The sequence below is a fragment of the Oncorhynchus keta genome, chromosome 35, assembly GCF_023373465.1.
Source record: "Oncorhynchus keta strain PuntledgeMale-10-30-2019 chromosome 35, Oket_V2, whole genome shotgun sequence".
NCBI lineage: Eukaryota > Metazoa > Chordata > Actinopteri > Salmoniformes > Salmonidae > Oncorhynchus > Oncorhynchus keta.
Genome location: NC_068455.1, coordinates 44,459,737 through 44,485,654, shown reverse-complemented (window position 1 = coordinate 44,485,654; position 25,918 = coordinate 44,459,737). Strand labels below are relative to the sequence as shown.

Sequence of the window (25,918 nt, the reverse complement as noted above, 5' to 3'; positions counted from 1 at the left end):
CTGCTCGCCTCCCTACCACTGAGGAAGTACAGTTCCCGCTCAGCCCAGTCAAAACTGTTCGCTGCTCTGGCTCCCCAATGGTGGAACAAACTCCCTCACGACGCCAGGACAGCGGAGTCAATCACCACCTTCCGGAGACACCTGAAACCCCACCTCTTTAAGGAATACCTAGGATAGGATAAAGTAATCCTTCTCACCCCCCTTAAAAGATTTAGATGCACTATTGTAAAGTGGCTGTTCCACTGGATGTCATAAGGTGAATGCACCAATGGACTTCCGGCGCCGACTGAGATGGCCGCCTCGCTTCGCGTTCCTAGGAAACTATGCAGTTTTTTGTTTTTTACGTGTTATTTCTTACATTAGTACCCCAGGTCATCTTAGGTTTCATTACATACAGTCGAGAAGAACTACTGAATATAAGATCAGCGTCAACTCACCATCAGTACGACCAAGAATATGTTTTCCGCGATGCGGATCCTGTGTTCTGCCTTACAAACAGGACAACGGAATGGATCGCTTGCAGCGACCCAAGGAAACGACTACGAAAAAGAGGGAAACGGCGGTGTTCTGGTCAGACTCCGAAAAAGGGCACATCGCGCACCACTTCCCAGTATTCTTCTTGCCAATGTCCAGTCTCTCGACAACAAGGTTGATGAAATCCGAGCAAGGGTGGCATTCCAGAGGGACATCAGAGACTGCAATGTTCTCTGCTTTACGGAAACATGGCTTACTGGGAAGACGCTATCCAGGGCGGTGCAGCCAACGGGTTTCTCCACGCATCGCGCGGACAGAAACAAACATCTCTCTGGTAAGAAGAGTGGCGGGGGCGTATGCCTCATGACTAACGGGACATGGTGTGATGAAGGAAACATACAGGAACTCAAATCCTTCTGTTCACCTGATTTAGAATTCCTCACAATCAAATGTAGACCGCATTATCTTCCAAGAGAATTCTCTTCGATTATAATCACAGCCGTATATATCCCCCAAGCAGACACATCGATGGCTCTGAACGAACTTTATTTAACTCTTTGCAAACTGGAAAACATTTATCCGGAGGCTGCATTCATTGTAGCTGGGGATTTTAACAAAGCCAATCTGAAAACAAGACTCCCTAAATTTTATCAGCATATCGATTGCGCAACCAGGGGTGGTAAAACCTTGGATCATTGTTACTCTAACTTCCGCGACGCATATAAGGCCCTGCCCCGCCCCCTTTCGGAAAAGCTGACCACGACTCCATTTTGCTGATCCCTGCCTACAGGCAGAAATTAAAACAAGAGGCTCCCACGCTGAGGTCTGTCCAACGCTGGTCAGACCAAGCTGACTCTACACTCCAAGACTGCTTCCATCACGTGGACTGGGACATGTTTCGTATTGCGTCAGATGGGAATATTGACGAATACGCTGATTCGGTGTACGAGTTCATTAGAACGTGCGTCGAAGATGTCGTTCCCATAGCAACGATAAAAACATTCCCTAACCAGAAACCGTGGATTGATGGCAGCATTCGCGTGAAACTGAAAGCGCGAACCACTGCTTTTAATCAGGGCAAGGTGTCTGGCAACATGACTGAATACAAACAGTGCAGCTATTCCCTCCGCAAGGCTATTAAACAAGCTAAGCGTCAGTACAGAGACAAAGTGGAATCTCAATTCAATGGCTCAGACACAAGAGGCATGTGGCAGGGTCTACAGTCAATCACGGACTACAAGATGAAATCCAGCCCAGTCACAGACCAGGATGTCTTGCTCCCAGGCAGACTAAATAACTTTTTTGCCCGCTTTGAGGACAATACAGTGCCACTGACACGGCCTGCAACGGAAACATGCGGTCTCTCCTTCACTGCAGCCGAGGTGAGTAAGACATTTAAACGTGTTAACCCTCGCAAGGCTGCAGGCCCAGACGGCATCCCCAGCCGCGCCCTCAGAGCATGCGCAGACCAGCTGGCCGGTGTGTTTACGGGCATATTCAATCAATCCCTATACCAGTCTGCTGTTCCCACATGCTTCAAGAGGGCCACCGTTGTTCCTGTTCCCAAGAAAGCTAAGGTAACTGAGCTAAACGACTACCGCCCCGTAGCACTCACCTCCGTCATCATGAAGTGCTTTGAGAGACTAGTCAAGGACCATATCACCTCCACCCTACCTGACACCCTAGACCCACTCCAATTTGCTTACCGCCCAAATAGGTCCACAGACGATGCAATCTCAACCACACTGCACACTGCCCTAACCCACCTGGACAAGAGGAATACCTATGTGAGAATGCTGTTCATCGACTACAGCTCGGCATTCAACACCATAGTACCCTCCAAGCTCGTCATCGAGCTCGAGACCCTGGGTCTCGACCCCGCCCTGTGCAACTGGGTACTGGACTTCCTGACGGGCCGCCCCAGGTGGTGAGGGTAGGCAACAACATCTCCTCCCCGCTGATCCTCAACACGGGGGCCCCACAAGGGTGCGTTCTGAGCCCTCTCCTGTACTCCCTGTTCACCCACGACTGCGTGGCCACGCACGCCTCCAACTCAATCATCAAGTTTGCGGACGACACAACAGTGGTAGGCTTGATTACCAACAACGACGAGACGGCCTACAGGGAGGAGGTGAGGGCCCTCGGAGTGTGGTGTCAGGAAAATAACCTCACACTCAACGTCAACAAAACTAAGGAGATGATTGTGGACTTCAGGAAACAGCAGAGGGAACACCCCCCTATCCACATCGATGGAACAGTAGTGGAGAGGGTAGCTAGTTTTAAGTTCCTCGGCATACACATCACAGACAAACTGAATTGGTCCACTCACACTGACAGCGTCGTGAAGAAGGCGCAGCAGCGCCTATTCAACCTCAGGAGACTGAAGAAATTCGGCTTGTCACCAAAAGCACTCACAAACTTCTACAGATGCACAATCGAGAGCATCCTGGCGGGCTGTATCACCGCCTGGTACGGCAACTGCTCCGCCCTCAACCGTAAGGCTCTCCAGAGGGTAGTGAGGACTGCACAACGCATCACCGGGGGCAAACTACCTGCCCTCCAGGACACCTACACCACCCGTTGTTACAGGAAGGCCATAAAGATCATCAAGGACATCAACCACCGAACCACTGCCTGTTCACCCCGCTATCATCCAGAAGGCGAGGTCAGTACAGGTGCATCAAAGCTGGGACCGAGAGACTGAAAAACAGCTTCTATCTCAAGGCCATCAGACTGTTAAACAGCCACCACTAACATTGAGTGGCTGCTGCCAACACACTGTCATTGACACTGACCCAACTCCAGCCATTTTAATAATGGGAATTGATGGGAATTATGTAAATATATCACTAGCCACTTTAAACAATGCTACCTTATATAATGTTACTTACCCTACATTATTCATCTCATATGCATATGTATATACTGTACTCTACATCATCGACTGCATCCTTATGTAACACATGTATCACTAGCCACTTTAACTATGCCACTTTGTTTACTTTGTCTACACACTCATCTCATATGTATATACTGTACTCGATACCATCTACTGTATGCTGCTCTGTACCATCACTCATTCATATATCCTTATGTACATGTTCCTTATCCCCTTACACTGTGTATAAGACAGTAGTTTAGGAATTGTTAGTTAGATTACTTGTTGGTTATCACTGCATTGTCGGAACTAGAAGCACAAGCATTTCGCTACACTCGCATTTAACATCTGCTAACCATGTGTATGTGACAAATAAAATTTGATTTGATTTGATTTGATTTGTAAGTCGCTCTGGATAAGAGCGTCTGCTAAATGACTTAAATGTAATGTAAATGTAAATATAGCTTGTTGAATGTGGTCTTAGTGTCAGCATTGGTTTGTGGTGGTAAATAGACAGCTACAAAAAAACCATGTGAAAACTCTTGTTAAATAGTATGGTCTACAGCTTATCATAAGGTATTTTAACTCAGGCGAGTAGAACCTCGAGATTTCCTTAATATTAGAGATTGCGCACCAGCTGTTGTTAACAAAAGAGACACACACCCACCCCCCTTGAGTTTGCCGTTCTGTCCTGCCGATGTACAGAAAGAACAGCTAGATTTATATGTTCCATGTCCTTGTTCAGCCATGACTCGGAGAAACAGGATATTACAGTTCGTCAGATCACGTTGATAGGATAGTCTCGAATGGAGCTCGTCCAGTTTATGCTCCACTGATTCTGCACATTCGCCAACAGAACGGAAGGTGGAGGCGGTTTATCCACTTTATCCACTCACAACGTAATCTCGTCAGGTATCCAGCACGCCATCCTCTATAACCCTGCCTCTTCTTTTTCAGAGACTCTGGGATTTAGACCTGGTTCCGGGATGAGCAGTATGTCCTTCGCCGCAGACTCTTTGAAGTAGAAATCCTCATCCAAATCGAGGTTAGTGATCGCTGTTCTGGTGTTAAGAAGCTCTTTTCGGTCATAGAAAACGATGGAAGGAAACATTATGTACAAAAAAAGTTACAATCAGCACAATTAGCAAAATAGCACAATTGGTCAGGAGACAGTAAAAGTGCTGCTATTCCCTCCAGCGACATTAGGAGCGGGAGGAGGATAGGTCAGGGTCCTCAGTGGTCTTATGAAAGGACTTAAGCCCAAGAACGTGAGTGTATATCCCTCTACATGTATAGTACGGTGTGTCAGGTCAACTGGTTGTAATTTGTATGATAAACGTGTGACTCTTGTATGATGGCAAAGAAAAATGACCATCCTTGGATGGACAAGACATGTTTATTCTATTCTATGATGATGGAGAATAAATGGGTAGCCAGTTAACACTGGTCATATAATCAACCTATCAACATCCAGGTGATGAAGGATGGATACGACAGCTAGGACAGTATCCAACTGTGGTGCCTTACAAATGTATCACTGAGCATTCCAGAGCATTCTACCTGATGACTGGTAGAGAAACAGCAGAACACAGCTGTAGTCGGGGCGTTGCCCCCTTCCACTACAGCTACGACATGCCACACATGCTTACACCACATGACCAAAAGTATGTGGACACTGCTCGTCGAACATCTCATTCCAAAATCATGGGAATTAATATGGAGTTGGTCCCCCCCTTTGCTGCGATAACAACCTCTGCTCTTCTGGGAAGGCTTTCCACTAGATGTTAGCGGGGACTTCCATTCAGCCACAAGAGCACTAGTGATGTCGGGCACTGATGTTGGGTGATTAGGCCTGGCTCGGAGTCGGCGTTCCCATTAATCCCGAAGGACAGTCAAGTTCTTTCACACCAATCTAGACAAACCATTTCTGTATGGACCTCGCTATGTGCATGGGGGCATTGTCATGCTGAAACATGAAAGGGCCTTCCCCAAACTGTTGCCACAAAACTGGAAGCACTGTAGCGTTAAGATATCCCTTCACTGGAACTAAGGGGCCTAGCCGGATCATGAAAAACAGCCCCAGACCATTATTCTTCCTCTACCAAACTTTACAGTTGGCACTATGCATTTGGGCAATAACAGCACTTACAGATGACGGTGCCATGTTGAAAGTCACAGAGCTTCAGTAAGGCCATTTTACTGCCAATGCTTGTCTATGGAGATTGCATGGCTGTGTGCTCAATTTTATACACCTGTCAGCAACAGGTGTGACTGAAATAGCTGAATCCACTAATTTGAAGGGGTTTCCACATACTTTGGTATATATAGTGTACCTCTCCAGCACATCCACACAGGGAGTTAAATACTGAGGGTATAGATAGAGCTCAAACGGGGAAGTGGCCTAGTTATGAGTTATACGTAGATCGCGCCTCTTGGCAAACACATTTAATTATATTGACAGTTGTGAACTACGCTAAGGGAGGCAGAACGCGGCTGGGGTTAGAGAACACAACGTACGGGACATTTGAATGTTTGTTAGATTGAGGCTGTGATACATTAGCCTTGTAAACCAGCCTGATCACTTTGCTCACGTCTGTTTCAATTGAAGTACACAGCTATAGATAAAAACGGGCAATCTGAAGTTCAAACAAAGCGGAAACCCTACCAGTTCCACCATTGTTTTGGTAAAAAACTGAGTGATGGGGCTGGAGAAATTTACCCACCCTCAAATTTTTCTGTTTCACACTTCAAAACATTCATGCAGCACAATCAGGCATTGTATTTGACTTATTTAATAACACCCTAAGCTTATTGTACTGCATATTTACAGAAGGGGATAAAACAGGAAAGAAACTAAGCCAAACCACTAAACTGTTTGTTTACAATTGCTTTAAAAGGGTAATTATATACCCGAATCTAAATTTGTCAGACCTCCAAAGTAGTCCAATGTAAATATGAGTCCACATCGCACACCATTGGTTGTGTGGATCCAGCTTACATGCCTTCACCCCAAATGCATGGATTAGATGAGCCCCGCAAATCCAGAAATTGCATGGTGCCTATCTTATCCATTCATTTTAGAGCTTGTGGAGTTTTGCTGGATCTACAAAACAGATGGTCTGAGACGTGGATTCATCTTGACATCAAACTACTTTTGAGGTCTGAAAACATCTCACAAGATGTGACTTTGGAATTTAATGTCACTTTAACGTTTATTCCTATTTTACCCATATTTGACTCGTTAGTACTGCCTTGTTACATCAGATTTTGCACTGGTGCAAATGCGTAGTCAATCTTGATCCTTTAATTTCCCTTGAAATTCAAAGTCCTTGATTAGATATGACTCACCTGTTCAAATATAAATGCCAATATAAAAAATTACAGACAGAAGCAGATGACGTAATAAAACACATTGCAAACGTCTGAAACGCAATTATCATTTCAACACTGGTGAGAGAGCAATTGGGTCATTGGACTGAATTCCCTTTTCGATGGACCAGACAATGTCCTTGGTCTTTCGCTCAAACAATTGACCAGTTTGCTCGAGTGAATGTCATTATTCAATTCAACTGGAACATCAATATAAAACATTGGACCAACATTTGATCATTGGGTTCACATTGTTTGGGTTCACAATTTACACGAGTGCTGCTGAGCTGCGAGTTCCAGGCACCCGCCAGCCCAGTCTAGTAAATTGAAATTAAATCCAATCCCGAGTTCATCCCGTTCCATAGTGACAGCCAAACCCCTCTGTTTTCCCTTACCAATGAACACCAAACAAAACACTGCTGGTTTGGAGTGGACAGGCCCCTCTTATGTTCATCACAGAGGCAACAGGGTGTCAGGCTCCCCATCTCTTTCACTCTAATCTCTGCTCTTCCTAGCTCAGCCCGTGTTCGTGCATATCTAGGTCACCCAGGGCTGGCCTACTTAGTGCTTCCTGGGCTTACAAATTCTGAGAAACGTAATAATTCTGAGAAAAGCGAGGGAGAGACAGCCTGTCTGCCTGCTCTGTGTCTCCCTCTCACCCCATCATAAAAGGCAAATGAAAAAAGGGAGGAGACAGGAAAATTCAAAACGCAGCATGGCTGCGTGTGTGCACGGACTCGAACAGAGAGAGGTCTTCAAATGAAAAGGGATCGCTTTTTTTTTTTGAATAAACAAAAAACCTTTCCCTTTGAAATTGTTGAAATTGGGGTGTTTTTGTTGCGTTGCCACAGTCATTGGTTTTAAAAGGTGAGGGCAGGAGGGGAGAGGAAAGCAGCGCAGGCGAAATAACGAATGCAAAGACCTTTACGATTTAGGCCATGTAACTAAGCCCTGGCTAATGTCATTGGCCCTCTGAATAAGCCTTAAAGAAAAGAGCGAGGGGGAGGCGGGACTGGAATAAGATAAACAGAATACCAGTAAATAGGGAAGTCGAGCTCATCCTATGAAGCCCCCGTTGGAAAAACTATGAAAGTTGTTTGGAATAAAGGAAACAGCAGAGGGAGCACCCCCCCACCTGTCCACATCGACGGGACAGCAGTGGAGAAGGTAGAAAGTTTTAAAGTTCCTCGGCGTACACATCACGGACAAACTGAAATGTTCCACCCACACAGACAGTGTGGTGAAAAAGGCGTAACAGCGCCTCTTCAACCTCAGGAGGCTGAAGAAATTTGGCATGTTGCCTAAAACTCTCAAACTTTTACAGATGCACAATTGAGAGCATACTGTCGGGCTGTAATCACCGCCTGGTACAGCAACTGCACCGCCCACAACCGCAAGGCTCTCCAGAGGGTGGTGCGGTCTGCACAACGCATCACTGTGGGAAAACTACCTGCCCTCCAGGACACCTACACCACCCGATGTCACAGGAAAGCCAAAAAGATCAAGGACAACAGCTACCCGGAGCCACTGCCTGTTCACCCCGCTATCATCCAGAAGGTGAGGTCAGTACAGGTGCATCAAAGCTGGGACCGAGAGACTGAAAAACAGCTTCTATCTCAAGGCCATCAGACTATTAAACAGCCATCACTAAACACAAAGAGGCTGCACAAACAAACAATGTTTTATACCATCTATTGGATCTTGCCTATGATGCTCTGTCATTGCTCATCCATTTATTTATATGTATATATTCTTATTCCATTCCTTCACTCAGATGTGTGTATTAGGTAGTTGCTGTAGAATTGTTAGATTACATGTTAGATATTGCTGCACTGCCGGAACTAGAAGCACAAGCATTTCGCTACACACTCGCATTAACGTCTGCTAACCATGTGTATGTGACCAATAAAATGTGATTTGATGATCGTGGATTGGTCTAGTGTGGGAAATATAAACGGTGGTGAAAAATCAAGCTACACTACTTTCAGATCATTTCAAACTGTTGAAACATCAGTTAACTGTGGCCTATATACGCAAGGCCTATTTTGTGGTTGTTTGCGAATAACACTTTGGCGAGATGGATGACCACAAATAGAGCTTCTACATGCACTGAAAATGTCCTCGTCGAGATTGATCCGTTTGTGATGTTGAGATTGTGATGCCTACAACAAGCCTACAACACATAGGGGCCTATTTGTTGGCCCAAATATCTCCACGGTGAACAAACGAGAGGAACCAACTGGCACGACGTCTCGTTAACCTGTGGAGAAGGAAACGTTCCAAAATAGCTTATTAGGATAAGGTGAAAACTAGATCCACCCGAAACAAACCTTGGGCTCTAAAGGACTGAATATCAGCTGTCTTTGAATGAAAGGCAAATGTCAGTACAATGGAGCTCTCCGATTATCTTTTAAAGCTATACGAACGATCCAATGTTTTTGAAACAGCTGACAGACATTTCCCTAATATTTGAGACTTGTTATTGAGTTTTTACCTGAAATTGTAACATTCTGAAATTGTCGCAATGGCGGAAACCTATCCTCCCTCCAAAGCATGTAAAATGTAGATCAAACAAATAGGGTATGTTTTTTTCATTTGTAACGTTGTGTGGCGATTTCAGAGGTGGCACCAAAAAAAATCCCTTAAAGTACTACTCAAGTAGTTTTTTGGGGGTCTCTGTACTTTAATTTACTATTTTATATTTTTGACAAACTTTTACTTGTACTCCACTACATTCCTAAAGACAATAAGGTACTTTTTACTCCATACATTTCCTCTGACACAGCAAAGTACTCGTTAAATTTAGAATGCTTAGCAGGACAGGAAAATGGTTCAATTCGCGCACCTATCAAGAGAACATCCCTGGTCATCCCTACTGCCTCTGATCTGGCGGACTCACTAAACACACATTCTTCATTTGTATATTATGTCGTGTTGGAGTGTGCCCCTGGCTATCAGTAAATAAATAAATAAAAATACATTGTGCCGTCTGGTTTGCTTAATATAAGGAATGTGAAATGATTTATATATACTTATACTTTTTAAACAAAAGCATATCTTAGCAGTTAATGACTTTTGGTACTTGAGTAAAAGTAATTGGTTTAAATATACTTATGTACTATTTTACTGAGTGATTTTCACTTGAGTCTTTTTCTATTAAGGTATCTTTACTTTTACTTAAGTATGACGATTGTGTACTTTTCCCACCCCTGACTGCAGTTTAAAGTTTGTATGAGAGGGTTAAATCGTACATTTTTGATTGGCTAACGTTACTTGACGAAGACATGCTTTTAGCAACTCTGCTTAAGTCATGAAGCTAAAATGTAATGAGTGTAGCCACTGACCACTGATTAAAAGCGGTCGTTCGCGCTTTCAGTTTTGCGCGATTGCTGCCATCAATCCATGGTTTCTGGTTGGGGAAGGTTTTAATACTCGCCGTGGGGGTACAACATCAATGATGCACTTGCTAATAAACTCGCTCACCGAATCAGCGTACACGTCAATGTTGTTCTTCGACGCTATTCGGAACATATCCCAGTCCTCGTGATCGAATCAATCTTGAAGCGTGGAATCAGATTGGTCAGACCAGCGTTGAACAGACCTGAGTATGGGCGTTTCCTGTTCTAGTTTCTGTCAATAGGCTGGGAGCAACAAAATGGAGTCGCCCGAAAGGAGGGCAAGGGAGGGCTTTGTATGTGTTGCAGAAGTTAGAGTAACAATGATCCGGGATTTTGCCAGCCCGGGTCGCGCATTCGATATGCTGATAAACTTTAGGGAGCGTTGTTTTCAGATTAGCCTTGTTAAAATCCCCAGCTACAATAAATGCAGCCTCGGGATATGTGGTTTCCAGTTTACATAGAATCCAATGAAGTTCTTTCAGGGCCGTCGAGGAATCTGCTTAGGGAGGGTATACACGACTGTGATTATAAGCGAAGAGAATTATCTTGGTAGATAATGCGGTCGGCATTTGATTGTAAAGAATTCTAGGTCACGTGAACAAAAGGACTTCAGTTCCAGTACGTTGTTATGATAACACCACGACTCGATAAAATCATAAGGCATACACCCCCGCCCACCTTACCAAAGAGACGTTTGTTTCTGTCTGCGCAATGCGTGAAGAACGAAGGAGACTGTACCGACTCTGATAACGAATCCCAAGTGAGCGATGTTTCAATGAAGCAGAGAATGATGCAATCTCTGAAGTCTCTCTGGAAGGCAACCCTTGCTCGGATTTCGTCTACCTTGTTGTCAAGAGACTGGACATCGGCGAGTAGTTTACTCGGGAGCGGTGGGCGATGTGCCTGTCTACGGAGCCTGACCAGAAGACCGCTCCGTCTGCCCCTTCTTCGGTGCCGCTGTTTTGGGTCACCTGCTGGGATCCGATCCATTGTCCTGGGTGGTGGACCAAACAGAGGATCCGCTTCGGGAAAGTAGTATTCCTGGTCATAATGTTGGTAAGTTGACGTTGCTCTAGCCTAGTGGTTAGAGCGTTGGACTAGTAACTGGAAGGTCGCAAGTTCTAACCCCTGAGCTGACATGGTACAAATCTGTCGTTCTGCCCCTGAACAGGCAGTTAACCCACCGTTCCGAGGCCGTCATTGAAAATAAGAATTTGTTCTTAACTGACTTGCCTAGTTAAATAAAGGTCAAATAAAAAAAAAGTATCCAATAGTTCCTCCTGGCTGTATGTAATAAGACTTAAGATTTCCTGGGGTAACAGTCTAAGAAATAATAAAATAAAAAAATACTGCATAGTTTCCTAAGAACGTGAAGCGAGGCGGCCATCTCTGTCGGCGCCGGATGTTTATGTGGATATATTGAAGCAACATCTCAAGACATCAGTCAGGAAGTTAAAGCTTGGTCGCAAATCGGTCTTCCAAATGGACAATGACCCCAAGCATACTTCCAAAGTTGTGGCAAATTGGCTTAAGGACAACAAAGTCAAGGTATTGGAGTGGCTATCACAAAGCTCTGACCTCAATCCTATAGAAAATTTGTGGGCAGAACCGAAAAAGCATGTGCGAGCAAGGAGGTCTACAAACCTGACTCAGTTACACCAGCTCTGTCAGGAGGAATGGGCCAAAATTCACCCAATTTATTGTGGGAAGCTAGTGGAAGGCTACCCGAAACGTTTGACCCAAGTTAAACAATTTAAAGGCAATGCTAACAAATACTAATTGAGTGTATGTAAACTTCTGACCCCCTGGGAATGTGATGAAATAAATAAAAGCTAAAATAAATAAAAGCTGAAATAAATCTCTCTGCTATTATTCTGACATTTCACATTCTTAAAATAAAGTGGTGATCCAAACTGACCTAAAACAGGGAATTTTAACTCAGATTAAAATGTCAGGAATTGTGAAAAACTGAGATTAAATGTATTTGGCTAAGGTGTATGTAAACTTCTGACTTCAACTGTATATGGATGGGTAGATGGATGACCCCCTCTGAGGTTGCCCTCCCTCTCACCTCTTCCTGGCGCAGGCCGTCAATGAGATCCATGACCTTGGTGAAGTGGTGGCAGCGGTTGGAGTGGTTCACAATGTGAGTGGGGAAGGGCTGGTTCTGCCAGTGTCTCCACTCCCACAGAGACAGCTCCCTTGTTGGCCCGCTGGAGAGCAGCTCCACCTACAGCCACATACACAACATAATCATAAAACATAAAACTTAGCATATATTATTCAAAGAGATAATGGGGCGGCAGGTAGTGGTTAGCTCGTTGGGCCAGTAACCAAAAGGTTGGTGGATCGAATCCCCGAGCTGACAAGGTAAAAATCTGTCGTTCTGCCCCTGAACAAGGCAGGGACACTGTTCCTAGGCCGTCATTGTAAATAAGAATTTGTTCTTAACTGACCTGGCTAGTTACATAAAGGTAAAAAAAATAAAAAATAATCTAAGATACGTGAGTGCATACATTTGTAGTGTGTGTGTGTGTGACTGGCCAATGTGTTTGATCCGTGCAAGAATTTAACCCATGACTCACCCGAGGTGGCGAGCCTTCCTGTTTTGAGAGGAAGCGGGACCGTCTTAGAATGGGTGGAGCCTCCCCCTCCCCCAGTTTCATCGTAGACTCCCAGTGAGTGAGCTCAGAGGGGCTAAGGAAGCCATCCTTCTTCACACTCTCCTGGTGCCCGACTGGATCATTAAAACACAAGGGGGAAGCCGCCTTTATACTCCAAAGCTGAGAGGCCCGTTGTCTGTCTTTCAACTGTTACAAAAGCTTACAATACAGGTACACGGAGAGCCAATACATACACTACCGTTCAAAAGTTTGGGGTCACTTAGAAATGTCCTTGTTTTTGAAAGAAATGCAACATTTTTTGTCCATTAAAATAACATCAAATTAATCAGAAATACAGTGTAGATTTTGTTTATGTTGTAAATGACTATTGCAGCTGGAAACAGCAGCCCATTATCAGCAACCATCACTCCTGTGTTCCAATGGCACGTTGTGTTAGCTAATCCAAGTTTGTCATTTTAAAAGGCTAATTGATCATTAGAAAACCCTTTTGCAATTATGTTAGCACAGCTGAAAACGGTTGTGCTGATTTAAAGAAGCAATAAATCTGGCCTTCTTTAAACTAGTTGAGTATCTGGAGCATCAGCATTTGTGGGCTCGATTACAGGCTCAAAATGGCCAGAAACAAAGCACTTTCTTCTGAAACTCGTCAGTCTATTCTTGTTCTGAGACATAAAGGCTATTCCACAGTGAGAACGCTGTGTACTACTCCATTCACAGAACAGCGCAAACGGGCTCCAACCAGAATAGAAAGAGGAGTGGGAGGCCCTGGTGCACAGCAAGAGGACAAGTACATTAAAGTGTCTAGTTTGAGAAACAGACGCCTCACAAATGCTCAACTGGCATCTTCATTAAGTAGTACCCGCAAAACACCAGTCTCAACGTCAACAGTGAAGACGCAACCCCCAAGATGCTGGCCTTCTAGGCAGAGTTGCAAAGAAAAAGCCATATCTCAGACTGGCCAATAAAAAGAAAAGATTAAGATGGGCAAAAGAACACAGACACTGGACAGAGGAACTCGACCAGATACTCAACTAGTCTAAAGAAGGTCAGATTTATTGCTTCTTTAATCAGAACAACAGTTTTCAGCTTTGCTAACATAATTGCAAAAGCGTTTTCTAATGATGAATTATCCTTTTAAAATGGTAAACTTGGATTAGCTAACACAACATTCCATTTGAACACAGGAGTGATGGTTGCTGATAACGGGCCTCTGTACGCCCGTTATCAGTTATTGTAGATTTTCCATTAAAAATCAGCCGTTTCCAGCTACAATAGTCATTTACAACATTAACAATTTCTACACTGTATTTCTGATCACTTATGTTATTTTAATAGACCAAAAAAATGTTATTTTCTTTCAAAAGCAAGGACATTTCTAAGTGACCCCAAACTTTTGAACTGTAGTGTATGTCAAATGAAAAAGATTTAGTTAAATGCAAACATTGCTCTGCTCTGGACAAGATGCCCAAATATTTGGAGCACAGTGATAACAACACCAAGACTATTATCTATGAGAGTCTTTGCTGTCGGTTCGATTCAATCACAGACATATCAAGAGCCCCAGCCTCTCTTACCTAGATCATGCGGAAGAATAAGGGACTCACGTTGGCCCTCCAAGGAGTGGGACCTGCGCCCCCTCCAACCCCCGGCGAGCCGCCCGCTGCTTTCCCGGTGGTCAAACTGGCCACAGGTGATGTGCATCTTGTGCAGGGCGGGATGCACCCCGTCGGGCAGCATGCGGGGGTTGTGGGGGAACATGTGGAAACTGTGGCTGTTCCCCACGATAGACTTGTACACCCTGCGCTTGTTGCTCTGGCTCTGGTTGTAGGTCTGAGGGGGAAACAAAAGATGTCCGACAAAGAGTCGGGTGGTTGCAGATTAGGGGGTCCGCGCTCAAACAAAGGGCGTTTCAAAACGTAGTCAAGATGATTTAAAGCTATTTCATGCTTACAATGCGTTCAGAATGTATTCACACTTTTCCCACATTTTGTTGTGTTACAGCCTGAATTTGAAAATGTATGAATATTTAACGTGTCGTCACTGGTCTACACACAATACCCGATGGTGTCAAAGTGATTTGCTTAACAAGTCACATAATAAGTTGCATGGACTCACTCTGTGTGCAATAATAGTGTCTAACATGACCTTTTTAATTGACTACCTCATCTCTGTACCTCACACATGCAATTATCTAGAAGATCCCTCAGTCAAGCAGTGAATTTCTAACACAGATGTCCAATGCCTCACAAAGACCCGGAGGTTTTCCAATGCCTCAAAGACGGGCATCTATTGATAGATGGGTAAAAAGAAGAAAAAAAGACATTGAATATCCCTTTGAGAATGTTGCAGTTAATTACACTTTGTAAGATGTATCCATACACCCTGTCACCACAAGGATACAGGCGTCCTTCCTAACTAAAGGATTTCACCATACGGCCAATGGTGACTTTAAAACAGAGTTTCATGGCTGTGAAAGGAGAAAACTAAGGATGGATCAACAACATTGTAGTTACTCCACAATTACTAACCTAATTGACAGAGTGAAAAGAAGAAGGAAGCCTGCACAGAATAACAAATATTCCAAAACATGCATCCTGTTTGCAACAAGGCACTGAATTAGTACTGCAATTAACTTTTAGTCCTAAATACAAACTTTTAGTCCTAAATACAAACTGTTATGTTTGGGGCAAATCCGATACAACACAAACTTCTAAAAACTTGTTTTCACGATTACGAGGTATTGTGTGTAGATGGGCAAGAGGATATATATATTTTTTTTAAATCCATATTGATTTCAGGCTATAACACAACAAAATGGGGAATAAGTCAACGAGTATGAATACTTTCTGATAGCACTGTATTTGTTAATTCGAGACACAACTCTAGAGCAAAATGTTTTTTGGCGGTTGATCAATGTGTGACAAAACAGGATAAGCATGGGGTCTTAAAGCAGTGCCAGGTAACACAAAGTACACTTGAGGATGTTTGGTCTATCTTCGCACAACAAAGGAAACCAATATAAACGGTAAGATGCCTGGGAAGGAGCCAGACACTTGTAAACACTAGACAGAGACTCCAGAGCCAAAATCCGTCAGACACAAAAGACTGGTCCCGGTTGGGGGTTGTGGAATTTGGTATTTTGAAAGAGTGGAAACACAGCTAGGTCTAGAGCACACTTTATACCTCAGTCTCGCCCTCTCTATTCAACTGTCTCAATAAATAAATATGATGGAAAAAAATAAGGACATTCCATTGACCTGGTGCAGTCTTGCTAACCCTTATGTTAATTGTCATGCCAAACATAAACACGTTTGGAATGACAACAATCATAGGAATAACCGTAGAGGTACAGCGCAAACAGATGTGGGACCATTCCTAAGATTCCAAAGGCAGGAGTTGTCGCTCACTCTCTCCTCTCGTCCCTCGGCCAAGATGACCACTATGCGGCCCTGGCGTTTGCGTCCGGTGCGGCCCATGCGCTGAACCAGGCGGATGGGACTCTTCTGGGCGTCGAAGCACACGATGAGGTCCACCTCGCCGATGTCCAGCCCCTCCTCGCCCACGCAGGTGGACACCAGGGTGTTGAAGCCCCCCTCCCGAAACCTCTGCATCACCTTCGGTACAGAAATCAATACATTTTATCAGGATGACAGAAATGTTCACTGTGCCTGTATGTGAAGTCAATCACAAACATGTATGTCTGTGCTGTCAAGTCATGTGGTTCTAATGATTTAGTGGGTAAGAGCATGGTGATAGCAACACAAGGGTTGTGGAATCGATTCCAGCATGGGGTCAGGGCCACAAATACTGAATATGAGTCACTGAATGGTGCTGAATTACCATATTTGCGCACACACACACACCTGTGAATATATACTGTACTTTGTTTGCATCAATAAATTACTGAACCATTATACTGGTAATTGAATCCAGCACAGTTTAGGATTAAGGTAGATGTTTCCTTATACAGCAGCTCTCATGAAGGCACAGAGCTGAAGGCACAGTGCTACTGTACTCTGTGACATCATGTCCTCGGTGACTCAGGGAGTTGAAGAGGAGCTGAGCAGGCCTATGCATTAACTGCGTATCTCTGTACAAAACAGAAGCCTTAAAATATTCAGGAGTCGGGACCAATGCAATTTATCGACGACCTGCAGAGGAATGATACTTATGAGCGGCATAACATTTTGTGCTAAAGTACAAATGGGGGGGACCAGCTAGTTCTTCAAACGCTACTGTCGGCTATGTTCCTGTAAGTTAATGGTGGGTGCTACATTTAGCCTAGAGGCTAACAGTTTAGCAATTCAATTGATTTGCTGGTGGTTTTTGAAGAACATAAAACATATCATTTATATAATAATCTTTACCTGAACTGGCTGCTTTCTTTCTTTATCGTAAATCGCCTTACCTTCTCCATTGTATACAGGCCTACCTACATTATGTTATACATGTGGTACAGGTGTGAAAATATATTTCTACCAGCACACCAGTCTCCCATACCCTACCTATGCAAATTAATCAACAAAACTCTTTGGGTCTCCTTAACGTACATATTGACATGAATTTTACTTGTGATTTCAACTTGAATGTGTTATTGTGTATGTATTGTAATATCCATGTATTTCAGTATATTTGACTGCCATGTGGATATCAGTACATTTAAATGAATAAATTAAACAAAAATATTGGCAGCTCGCCAACACACAGTGACAAGACAGAGCAGGATGTGTTAACTATCTAAGCTAAGCATAGACTCTGTCTGCGAGTCAGGAATAGAGAACGCTGAGGGCCTGAGAAGACAAGCCTAATATGGTCAATGTTGTAGCCGTCTCCAGGACACACAAAAAAAACACCTTAGCTTCAGTCAGAGCTGCTAAAGCAATCACACTTTTGGATAACATTGAAAGTTTGTGCCGTTTAGCTTTGCTCAATACAGGTATTTGGGAGGCACTTTCCAGTGTGTCCTTTGTTGGTTCATTTGGACCAAATCCCAGTACAAGCACAATGTAAACCAAGCCATGTTAATCAAATACTACCCTTTATAATGACGTTATCCTGGCGTTACCTTGAGCTTGTGTCATCAGTCTTGTCACCTGGTGTGACAGTGGCACACGCATTGTGTTTTTTAGTATTTATCAAAATCAAATCGCATTTTATTTGCCACATGCGCCGAACACAAAAGGTGTAGACCTTACAGTGAAATGCTTAATTACAAGCCCTTAACCAACAATGCAGTTTTATGAAAAATAAGTGTTAAAGAAAGTATTTACGAAAATTTAAAAAAATCAAATTAAATTATTTAAAAAATGATTAAAGAGCGACAATACAATAACAGTAACGAGGCTATATACAGAGGTTACGGGTACAGAGTCAATGTGTGGCGGCGCGGGTTAGTCGAGGTAATATCAGACATCTTACTGAGGAGTTAGGACGCATAGAAGGAGGTAAGTGAAAGAGAGGGGTTGTAAAACAAAGCAGCCGTAGGTCTGGGATTCAAAGCAACACGGCAACATTACTCGCAGGCCTATGCACTGAAGGTGGTGGTCCAAAAGAGTTCTTCGACTGTACACATGGGAAAACCCTTTGAAGAACCCTTTTGGGTTACAGGTAGGTTACAGGTAGGTTGCAGGTAGGTTACAGGTAGGACGCTCTGTGAAAAAGTTCTTCAAAGGGTTCTCCCATGTGGACAATCGAATAACCCCGTTTATGTTCTATCCAGAACCTAGGAGTGTTTTTACCTCCAGCTGCTCCTTCTGGGTGAACCCTTTGATCCCCTTCCCTGCCGAGGCCTGGCCCATAAAGGTCATGACTTTGACCAGGGGCAGGTGGCGATTTAACATGGCGGCAATCTCCTGCACACTCTCCCGGAACGACGAAAAGATCATCACGCGTGTGCTCACTTCCTGGGGCCCAGAGCCTGGACCAATCAAAGAGGAGAGGGAAAAGAGAAAGAGGTTACTTACAACCAATGGAAAGGGGGCAACCAGGGCTCACTTCATGTAGTTGGAAATTCAGTATACGTCTTAATTTCCTTTTATGCAACATTTCATACTGAAATACACACTGCATACATTTGGTTAGTGCCATCCTCAGTGCGTGTGTGTGCTCTTACAACTGATGAACTGCTTATTAAGTGCATCTGATACTACTCAAAGCAAATACGGACTAACAACACCTGGAGCACACTGACTTTAACCATGCCATTCAAGCCTGCGGTTTACCTCGGCTCAAGTTAAATATCTTAAAAGGATGAGTCATCGCTAAGAGTCGGGTGCAGTTAGTCATTACTAACAAGAGAGTAAATTACCAGTGCTGGAGCTCTCAGCCCATATTTTAAAGTGCCCGAGCACTACCTCCTCAAGCTTCTGCAGTTTGGGGTGGCTGTAGATGAAGGGCTCCTCGGGGCCTGGAAGCAAAGCGCAATACATGGCAATCAGGCCATCAATACATGGCAACCACAGTTTCTTAGTATTCACCATGTAAATACCAGGAAAGTACCAGCCTGGCTGTGAAATAAAGTGTTATCATGTGGCTTCAAAAACTGTAGGAACATGGCTGTAGGAACGGTATCCCACCGGTGGGCTTTCCAAACATGGCCGCCATCTCCTGGTACAGGTCCATGAAGGTGGCGTTGCGCTGTAGCTCGTTCCTGGCTCGAGACTTCTCTGAGTTGGCATAAATAGAGAAATCAGCTGAGCAGAATGCAAGCTATCACTTGAGTGAGTGAGCGAGTAAGCGAGTAGGGAGGTGCCTCCTACCTACCTTTGGTGCCATCCATGATGCCCTGGACAAAGAAGAAGAGGGAGCGAAGGCCCATTTGGAGCAGCAGCTCGTAGCCATGGTACAGGCTGATACACAGGGCAAAGTCCCCCTCCAGAGCCCCTTGCTGAGCCCCCTGTTAACAGCCATGACCACAAAGAGAGGCTTAACGTGTGTCGCTTGACTTAATTTGACAGCAAGACAGAACATGACATCGATTTGCAAGTCAATTTGACATTGGATTTCCATAGCAAAACAGCTTGATCATAGAAGAAAATTAATAGGGGATACTCTGAGGACATTCCTACTCCAAAAAAGATGAGCATTGGTTGGCTATGTGTTACAAAATGTTCATAAAGTTATTAAAAGTATAGTGTAAGTCAAGGATTGCCTTTCTCTCTGTGTGTGTGTGTGTGTATGTCGTGTGGTGGTGGTGTGTGGTGGCACTGTGTGCCTGCATGCATCCGTGTGTATACCGCACCGTGACGTGGGGCGGAGGGTTCTTGCGGAACTGTTCCCGGGCCAGGATGAGCTGGTACTTGGTGAGGGAGCGCAAGTCGCGGTGAGACATCGCCCTGTTCTGGATCAGACGGCCCGTGAACCGTTCCAGTACCTGGAACAACAATAATGGGCGACACCGACAGGATAAGTTGAGCGCCTATTTCAACAAACGCAATACAAAACCGAAGAAGGCTCTGCAATTATCTGTTCCCTATTTCAGAGCGAGGCAGATTTATTTTTATTGTTGTGGCCACAATATTCATATCCTTTAATCTTCCCAGCAGGAGATTGAAGTCTCCAACAGGAAGCCCTGGAACCAGTGGGACTGCAATTATTCAGAATAAGGTAAGTCAATTATAGGCTGGTATAGAAGAAAAATAAGAAAAGAATGCTTTGTATGGAGTCCTCGATTCACATAAGTCGCTACTCACATTATTTACAGAACCGATAATCTTTTACATCGCAAAAGCATATTAGATAGATACCAATCGAAGATATTTTGGTCACACACACACAAGACAAACACATTAGGGAGGATTTCCCCCAATCAAGGTGAGGATTTCAACCGATTGGACATAGTAGTCATAGACGGTTTTCTCTGCTACCGCACGGCAAGCGCTACAGGAGCGCCACGTCTAGGTCCAAGAGGCTTCTAAACAGCTTCTACCCCCAAGCCATAAGACTCCTGAACTCCTGAACATCTAATCAAATGGTTACCCAGAGTATTTGCATTCCCCCCCTGCCTCTTCTACGCTGCTATTCTCCGTTATTATCTATGCATAGTCACTTTATTAACTTTACCTACATGTACATATTACCTCAATTACATCAACTAACCGGTGCCCCCGCACATTGACTCTGTACCGGTACCCCCTGTATATAGCCTCGCTATTGTTATTTTACTGCTGCTCTTTAATTATTTGTTACTTTTATTACTGACTTTTTTTGTGTTTGTATTTTCTTAAAACTGCATTGTTGGTTAAGGGCTTGTAAGTAAGCATTTCACTAAGGTAAATTAAAACTAAATTCGGCGCATGTGACAAATACAATTTGATTTGGCATGGGTCCCCAGATCCTCAAAAGGTTCTACAGGTGCACCATCGAGTGCATCCTGACTGGTTGCATCACTGCCTGGTATGGCAACTGCAGAGGGTAGTGCGTACGGCCCAGTATATCACTGGCGCCAAGCTTCCTGCCATCCAGGAACTATATACTAGGTGGTGTCAGAGGAAGGCCCAAAAAATGTCTAAGACTACAGTCACCCAAGTCGTAGACTGTTCTCTCTGCTACCACACACAAGATTGTGTTCAAGTCCGGGCTTTGGCTGGGCCACTCAAGGATATTCAGAGACTTGTCCTGAAGCCACTCCTGCATTGTCTTGGCTGTGTGCTTAGGGTCATTGTCCAGTTGGAAGGTGAACCTTCATCCCAGTCTGAGGTCCCGAGCGCTCTGGAGCAGGTTTTCATCAAGGATCTCTGCACTTTGCTCCGTTCAACTTTCCCTTGATCCCGACTAGTCTCCCAGTCCCTGCTGCTGAAAAACATTCTCCCATCTCCACTGAGGAACCCTGTCAGAGTGACCATCTGGTTCTTCCCGTCAGATTGGTAAGTTTGGCCGGGCAGCAAGCTCTTGGAAGAGTCTTCGTGGTTCCATCAAATGCTGCAGAAATGTTTTGGTACCCTTCCCCAGATTTGTGCCTACACAATCCTGTCTCGGAGCTCTACGGACAATTCCTTCAACCTCATGGCTTGGTTGGACATGATTTTCCAAATCATGTCCAATCATTTGAATTTACCACAGGTGGACTCCAATCAAATTGTAGAAATATCTCAGGGCCTCCCAGGTGGCGCAGTAGTCTAGGGCACTGGATCGCAGCACTAGCTGTGCCATCAGAGACTCTGGGTTCGCGCCCGGGCTCTGTCGCAGCCGGCCGCGACTTATGAGGTCCGTGGGGCGACGCACAATTGGCCTAGCGTCGTCCGGGTTGGAGAGGGTTTGTCTCATCGCGCACCAGTGACTCCTGTGGCGGGCCGGGCACCGGGCACAGTGCACGCTAACCAAGGTCGCCAGGTGCACGGTGTTTCCTCTGACACATTGGTGCGGCTGGCTTCTGGGTTAGATGCACGCTGTGTTAAGAAGCAGTGCGTCTTGGTTGGGTTGTGTTTCGGAGGACGCATGGCTCTCGACCTTCGTCTCTCCCGAGCCCATACAGGAGTTGTAGCAATGAGACAAAATAGTAATTACTAACAATTGGACACCAACGAAATTGGGGAGAAAAGGGGGTACATTTTTAACTAATAAAAAAAAATGTAGAAACATCTCACGGACGATCAATGAAAACAGGATGCACCAGAGCTCAATTTCGAGTATAGCAAAGGGTCTGAATACTTATGTAAATAAGGTGTTTCTGGGGGCGGGGGTTTAATACATTTGCAAAAATGTCTAAAAAACTGTTTTTGCTTAGTCATTATGGGGTATTGTGCATAGAAAATATTTTTTGAATCAATTTCAGAATAAGGTTGTAAAGTAACAAAGTGTGGAAAAACTCAAGGGCCCACAAAGCTCATCACTAAGCAAAAGACCCTGGGACTAAAGGGTAGGCAACAACATCTCCACCCCACTGATCCTCAACACTGGGACCCCACAAGGGTGCGTTCTCAGCCCTCTCCTGTACTCCCCGTTCACCCACGACTGCGTGGCCATGCACGCCTCCAACCCAATCATCAAGTTTGCAGACGACACTGCAGTGGTAGGCTTGATTACCAACGACGAGACGGCCTACAGGGAGGAGGTGAGGGCCTTCGGAGTGTGGTGTCAGGAAAATAACCTCACACTCAACGTCAACAAAACAAAGGAGATGATCGTGGACTTCAGGAAACAGCAGAGGGAGCACCCCCTTATCCAAATCAATGGAACAGTAGTGGAGAAGGTGGAAAGTTAAGTTCCTCGGCGTACACATCACGGACAACCTGAAATGGTCCACCCACACAGACAGCGTGGTGAAGAAGGCGTAACGGCACCTCTTCAACCTCAGGAGGCTGAAGAAATTTGTCTTGTCACCAAAAACACTCAAACTCTTACAGTTGCACAATCGAGAGCATCCTGTCAGGCTGTTTCACAATCTTGTTCGGCAACTGCTCCGCCCACAACCGTAATGCTTTCCAGAGGGTAGCATCACCGGGGGCAATCTACCTGCCCTCCAGGACACCTACACCACCAGATGTCACAGGAAGCCCAAAAAGATCATCAAGGACAACAACCACCTGAGCCACTGCCTGTTCACCCACTATCATCCAGAAAGCGAGGTCAGTACAGGTGCATCAATGCTGGGACCGAGAGACTGAAAAACAGCTTCTACCTCAAGGCCATCAGACTGTTAAACAGCCATGACTAACATTGAGTGGCTGCTGCCAACATACTGACTCAAATCTCTAGCCACTTTAATAATAAAAAATTGGATGTAATAAATGTATCACTAGTCACTTTAAACAATGCCACTTTATATAATGTTTACATACCCTACATTACTCATCTCATATGCATATACTGTACTCTATACAATCTACTGATGTTCGGCCATTGCTCATCCATATATTTATATGTACATATCCTTATACATTACTTTACACTTGTGTGCAAAAGGTATTTGTTAGATATTACTGCATGGTCAGAACTAGAAGCACAAGCATTTTGCTACACTCGCATTAACATCTGCTAACCATGTGTATGTGATCAATAAAATTTGATGTCTGTTGACAATATAATGGTATAATGATCCACAGTGGGTGAAGGTCAGAGCCACATCTCTTTATTTGACTCTGGCAAAGGTGTTTTATAGTGCTGCAGCCATAGAAATCCATGAGTTTAATTGCCAGGGTTAGAGGCCCATTAAGCCCCTTCTACAGATTCTATTTCTCAGACTGCATCCACGTCGCCCAAAAATTAAGGTACAAGATGGCGCCAATAGACATGGTCGCCCTGTTTATGGCTCCTAAGCAACTTTGTTACAAGCATATCGCTACACCCGCAACAACATCTGCTAAACATGTGTATGCGATCAATACATTTTAAATTATTTGAACAATAAAAAGATCCCCTGAATCAAAACCTGCTTTGAGCAGTTTTGTCTGTCACTTGTGTGTACTTATCCAGAGTGTATGTTTATGTTTAGTGCGCGATGACAAACCAAACATTCAGGTTTTTTTTTTTCCTCTTCTGGGTTTTCTCCCAAACATTCTGTGTTAATTTGCCACCAGCATCATCTCATCTGCCAAAATTTCACACAGCAGATGTCAGGACTCATGGTTGGAGCAGGGCAACAAACACAGCAGACAGACTGTGCATGTTTCCATGCTCATACTACTGCATGCCCAATACATTACTTATTTCTAAGTATACTGAACAAAAATAAACGCAACATGTAAAGTGTTGGTATCATGTTTCATGAGCTGAAATAAAAGATCCCAGAAATTTCCATACGCATAAAAAGCGTACTTCTCACAAATTTTGGCCACAAATTTATTTACATCCCTGTTATTGAGCATTTCTCCTGTGCCAAGATAATCCATACATCCAGGTGTTGCATATCAAGAATCTGATTAAACAGAATGATAATTATACAGGTCCACCTTGTGCTGGGGACAATAAAAAGGCCACTTTAAAATGTGCAGCTTTGTCTCACAAAACAATGTCACAGATGTCTCAAGTTGAGGGAGCGTGCAATTGGCAGCTGATGAAACTGGGTTTACACAACTGAAGAATTTCTTCAAACTGTCAGCAACTGTCTCAGGGAAGCTCATTTGCATGCTCGTTGTCCTCACCAGGGTCTTGACCTGTAGCGTCGCTAGCTGATGTCAACGTTGTGAACAGAGTAACCCATGGTAGTGTTGGGGTAATGGTACGGGCAGGCATAACCTACAGACAACGAACACAATTGCATTTTATCGATGGCAATTTGAATGCACAGAGATACCGTGACAAAATCCTGAGGCCCATTGTCGTGCCATTCATCTGCAGCCATCGCCACGCTTCAGCATATAATGCACAGCCCCATGTCGCAAGGATCTGTACACAATTCCTGGAAGCTGAAAATATCCCAGTTCTTCCATGGGCTGCATTCTCCCCAGACACTTCACCCATTGAGCACGTTTGGGATGCTCTGGATCGACGTGTATGACAGCATGTTCCAGTTCCCGCCAATATCCAGCAACGTCGCACAGCCATTGAAGAGGAATGGGAAAACATTCCACAGGTCACAATCAACAGCATGATCAACTCTATGCGAAGGAGATGTGTGTCACACTGCATGAGGCTAATGGTGGTCACACCAGATACTGAATGGGTATCTGATCCATGCCACCTTTTTTTTAAAAGGTATCTGTGATCAACAGATGCATATCTGTATTCGCAGTCAAGCAAAATCCAAAAATTAGGGCCTAATGAATTTATTTAAAATGGACTGACTTCCTTATATGGAACTGTAACTCAGTAAAATCTCTGAAATGGCTGCATGTTGCGTTTATATTTTCGTTCAGTGTAGTATGCTAGTGACCGTCCGTTGACCTAAAGAAAGGTCATAGGTAAAGCAAGTGAATTAAAGGTGAAGCAACAGGGCAAGGTGCACATTTTGGTTTTGCCCTAGCACTACACAGCTGATTCAAATAACCAACTCATCCTCAAGCTTTGATTATTTGAATCAGCTGTGTAGTGCTTCAACCAAAACGTGGATCATTTTGTATTTATTCTCATTATAACCCATATATTATCATTATAGTCTAAGGACCAGCTTTCCCATGAGCTCCATTTCAGACACCCACCAGTTGGCAGACAGAACTCATGAGCTGCAGGAACGGGAGGATGGTGAGTACTGCAACCCACAACACTGACAGCTCGTGTTCATATACAGTGGCATTATG

General features: G+C 44.3%; 1 protein-coding gene across 9 annotated transcripts in view; it reads right to left on the bottom strand.

The window, feature by feature from the left end:
• fancm (FA complementation group M) overlaps positions 1–25,918 on the bottom strand; it is a 74,917-nt gene that overhangs the window by 27,584 nt on the left and 21,415 nt on the right. For 8 of the 9 annotated variants that reach the window (XR_004822366.2, XR_004822367.2, XM_035752721.2 and 5 more), the window contains exons 5-13: positions 19,984–20,115; positions 19,506–19,638; positions 19,319–19,408; positions 19,051–19,149; positions 18,482–18,660; positions 16,151–16,357; positions 14,318–14,573; positions 12,705–12,856; positions 12,191–12,349 (exon numbers count right to left, since the gene is read on the bottom strand). Coding sequence is in view for 7 of the 9 variants with exons in the window: in XM_035752721.2 (XP_035608614.1) it covers positions 12,191–12,349; positions 12,705–12,856; positions 14,318–14,573; positions 16,151–16,357; positions 18,482–18,660; positions 19,051–19,149; positions 19,319–19,408; positions 19,506–19,638; positions 19,984–20,115 (1,407 nt within the window). In the remaining 2 variants the exon portion in view is untranslated. The remainder of the gene's footprint in view (positions 1–12,190; positions 12,350–12,704; positions 12,857–14,317; positions 14,574–16,150; positions 16,358–18,481; positions 18,661–19,050; positions 19,150–19,318; positions 19,409–19,505; positions 19,639–19,983; positions 20,116–25,918) is intronic. The other variant, XM_035752723.2, reaches the window with a different exon arrangement.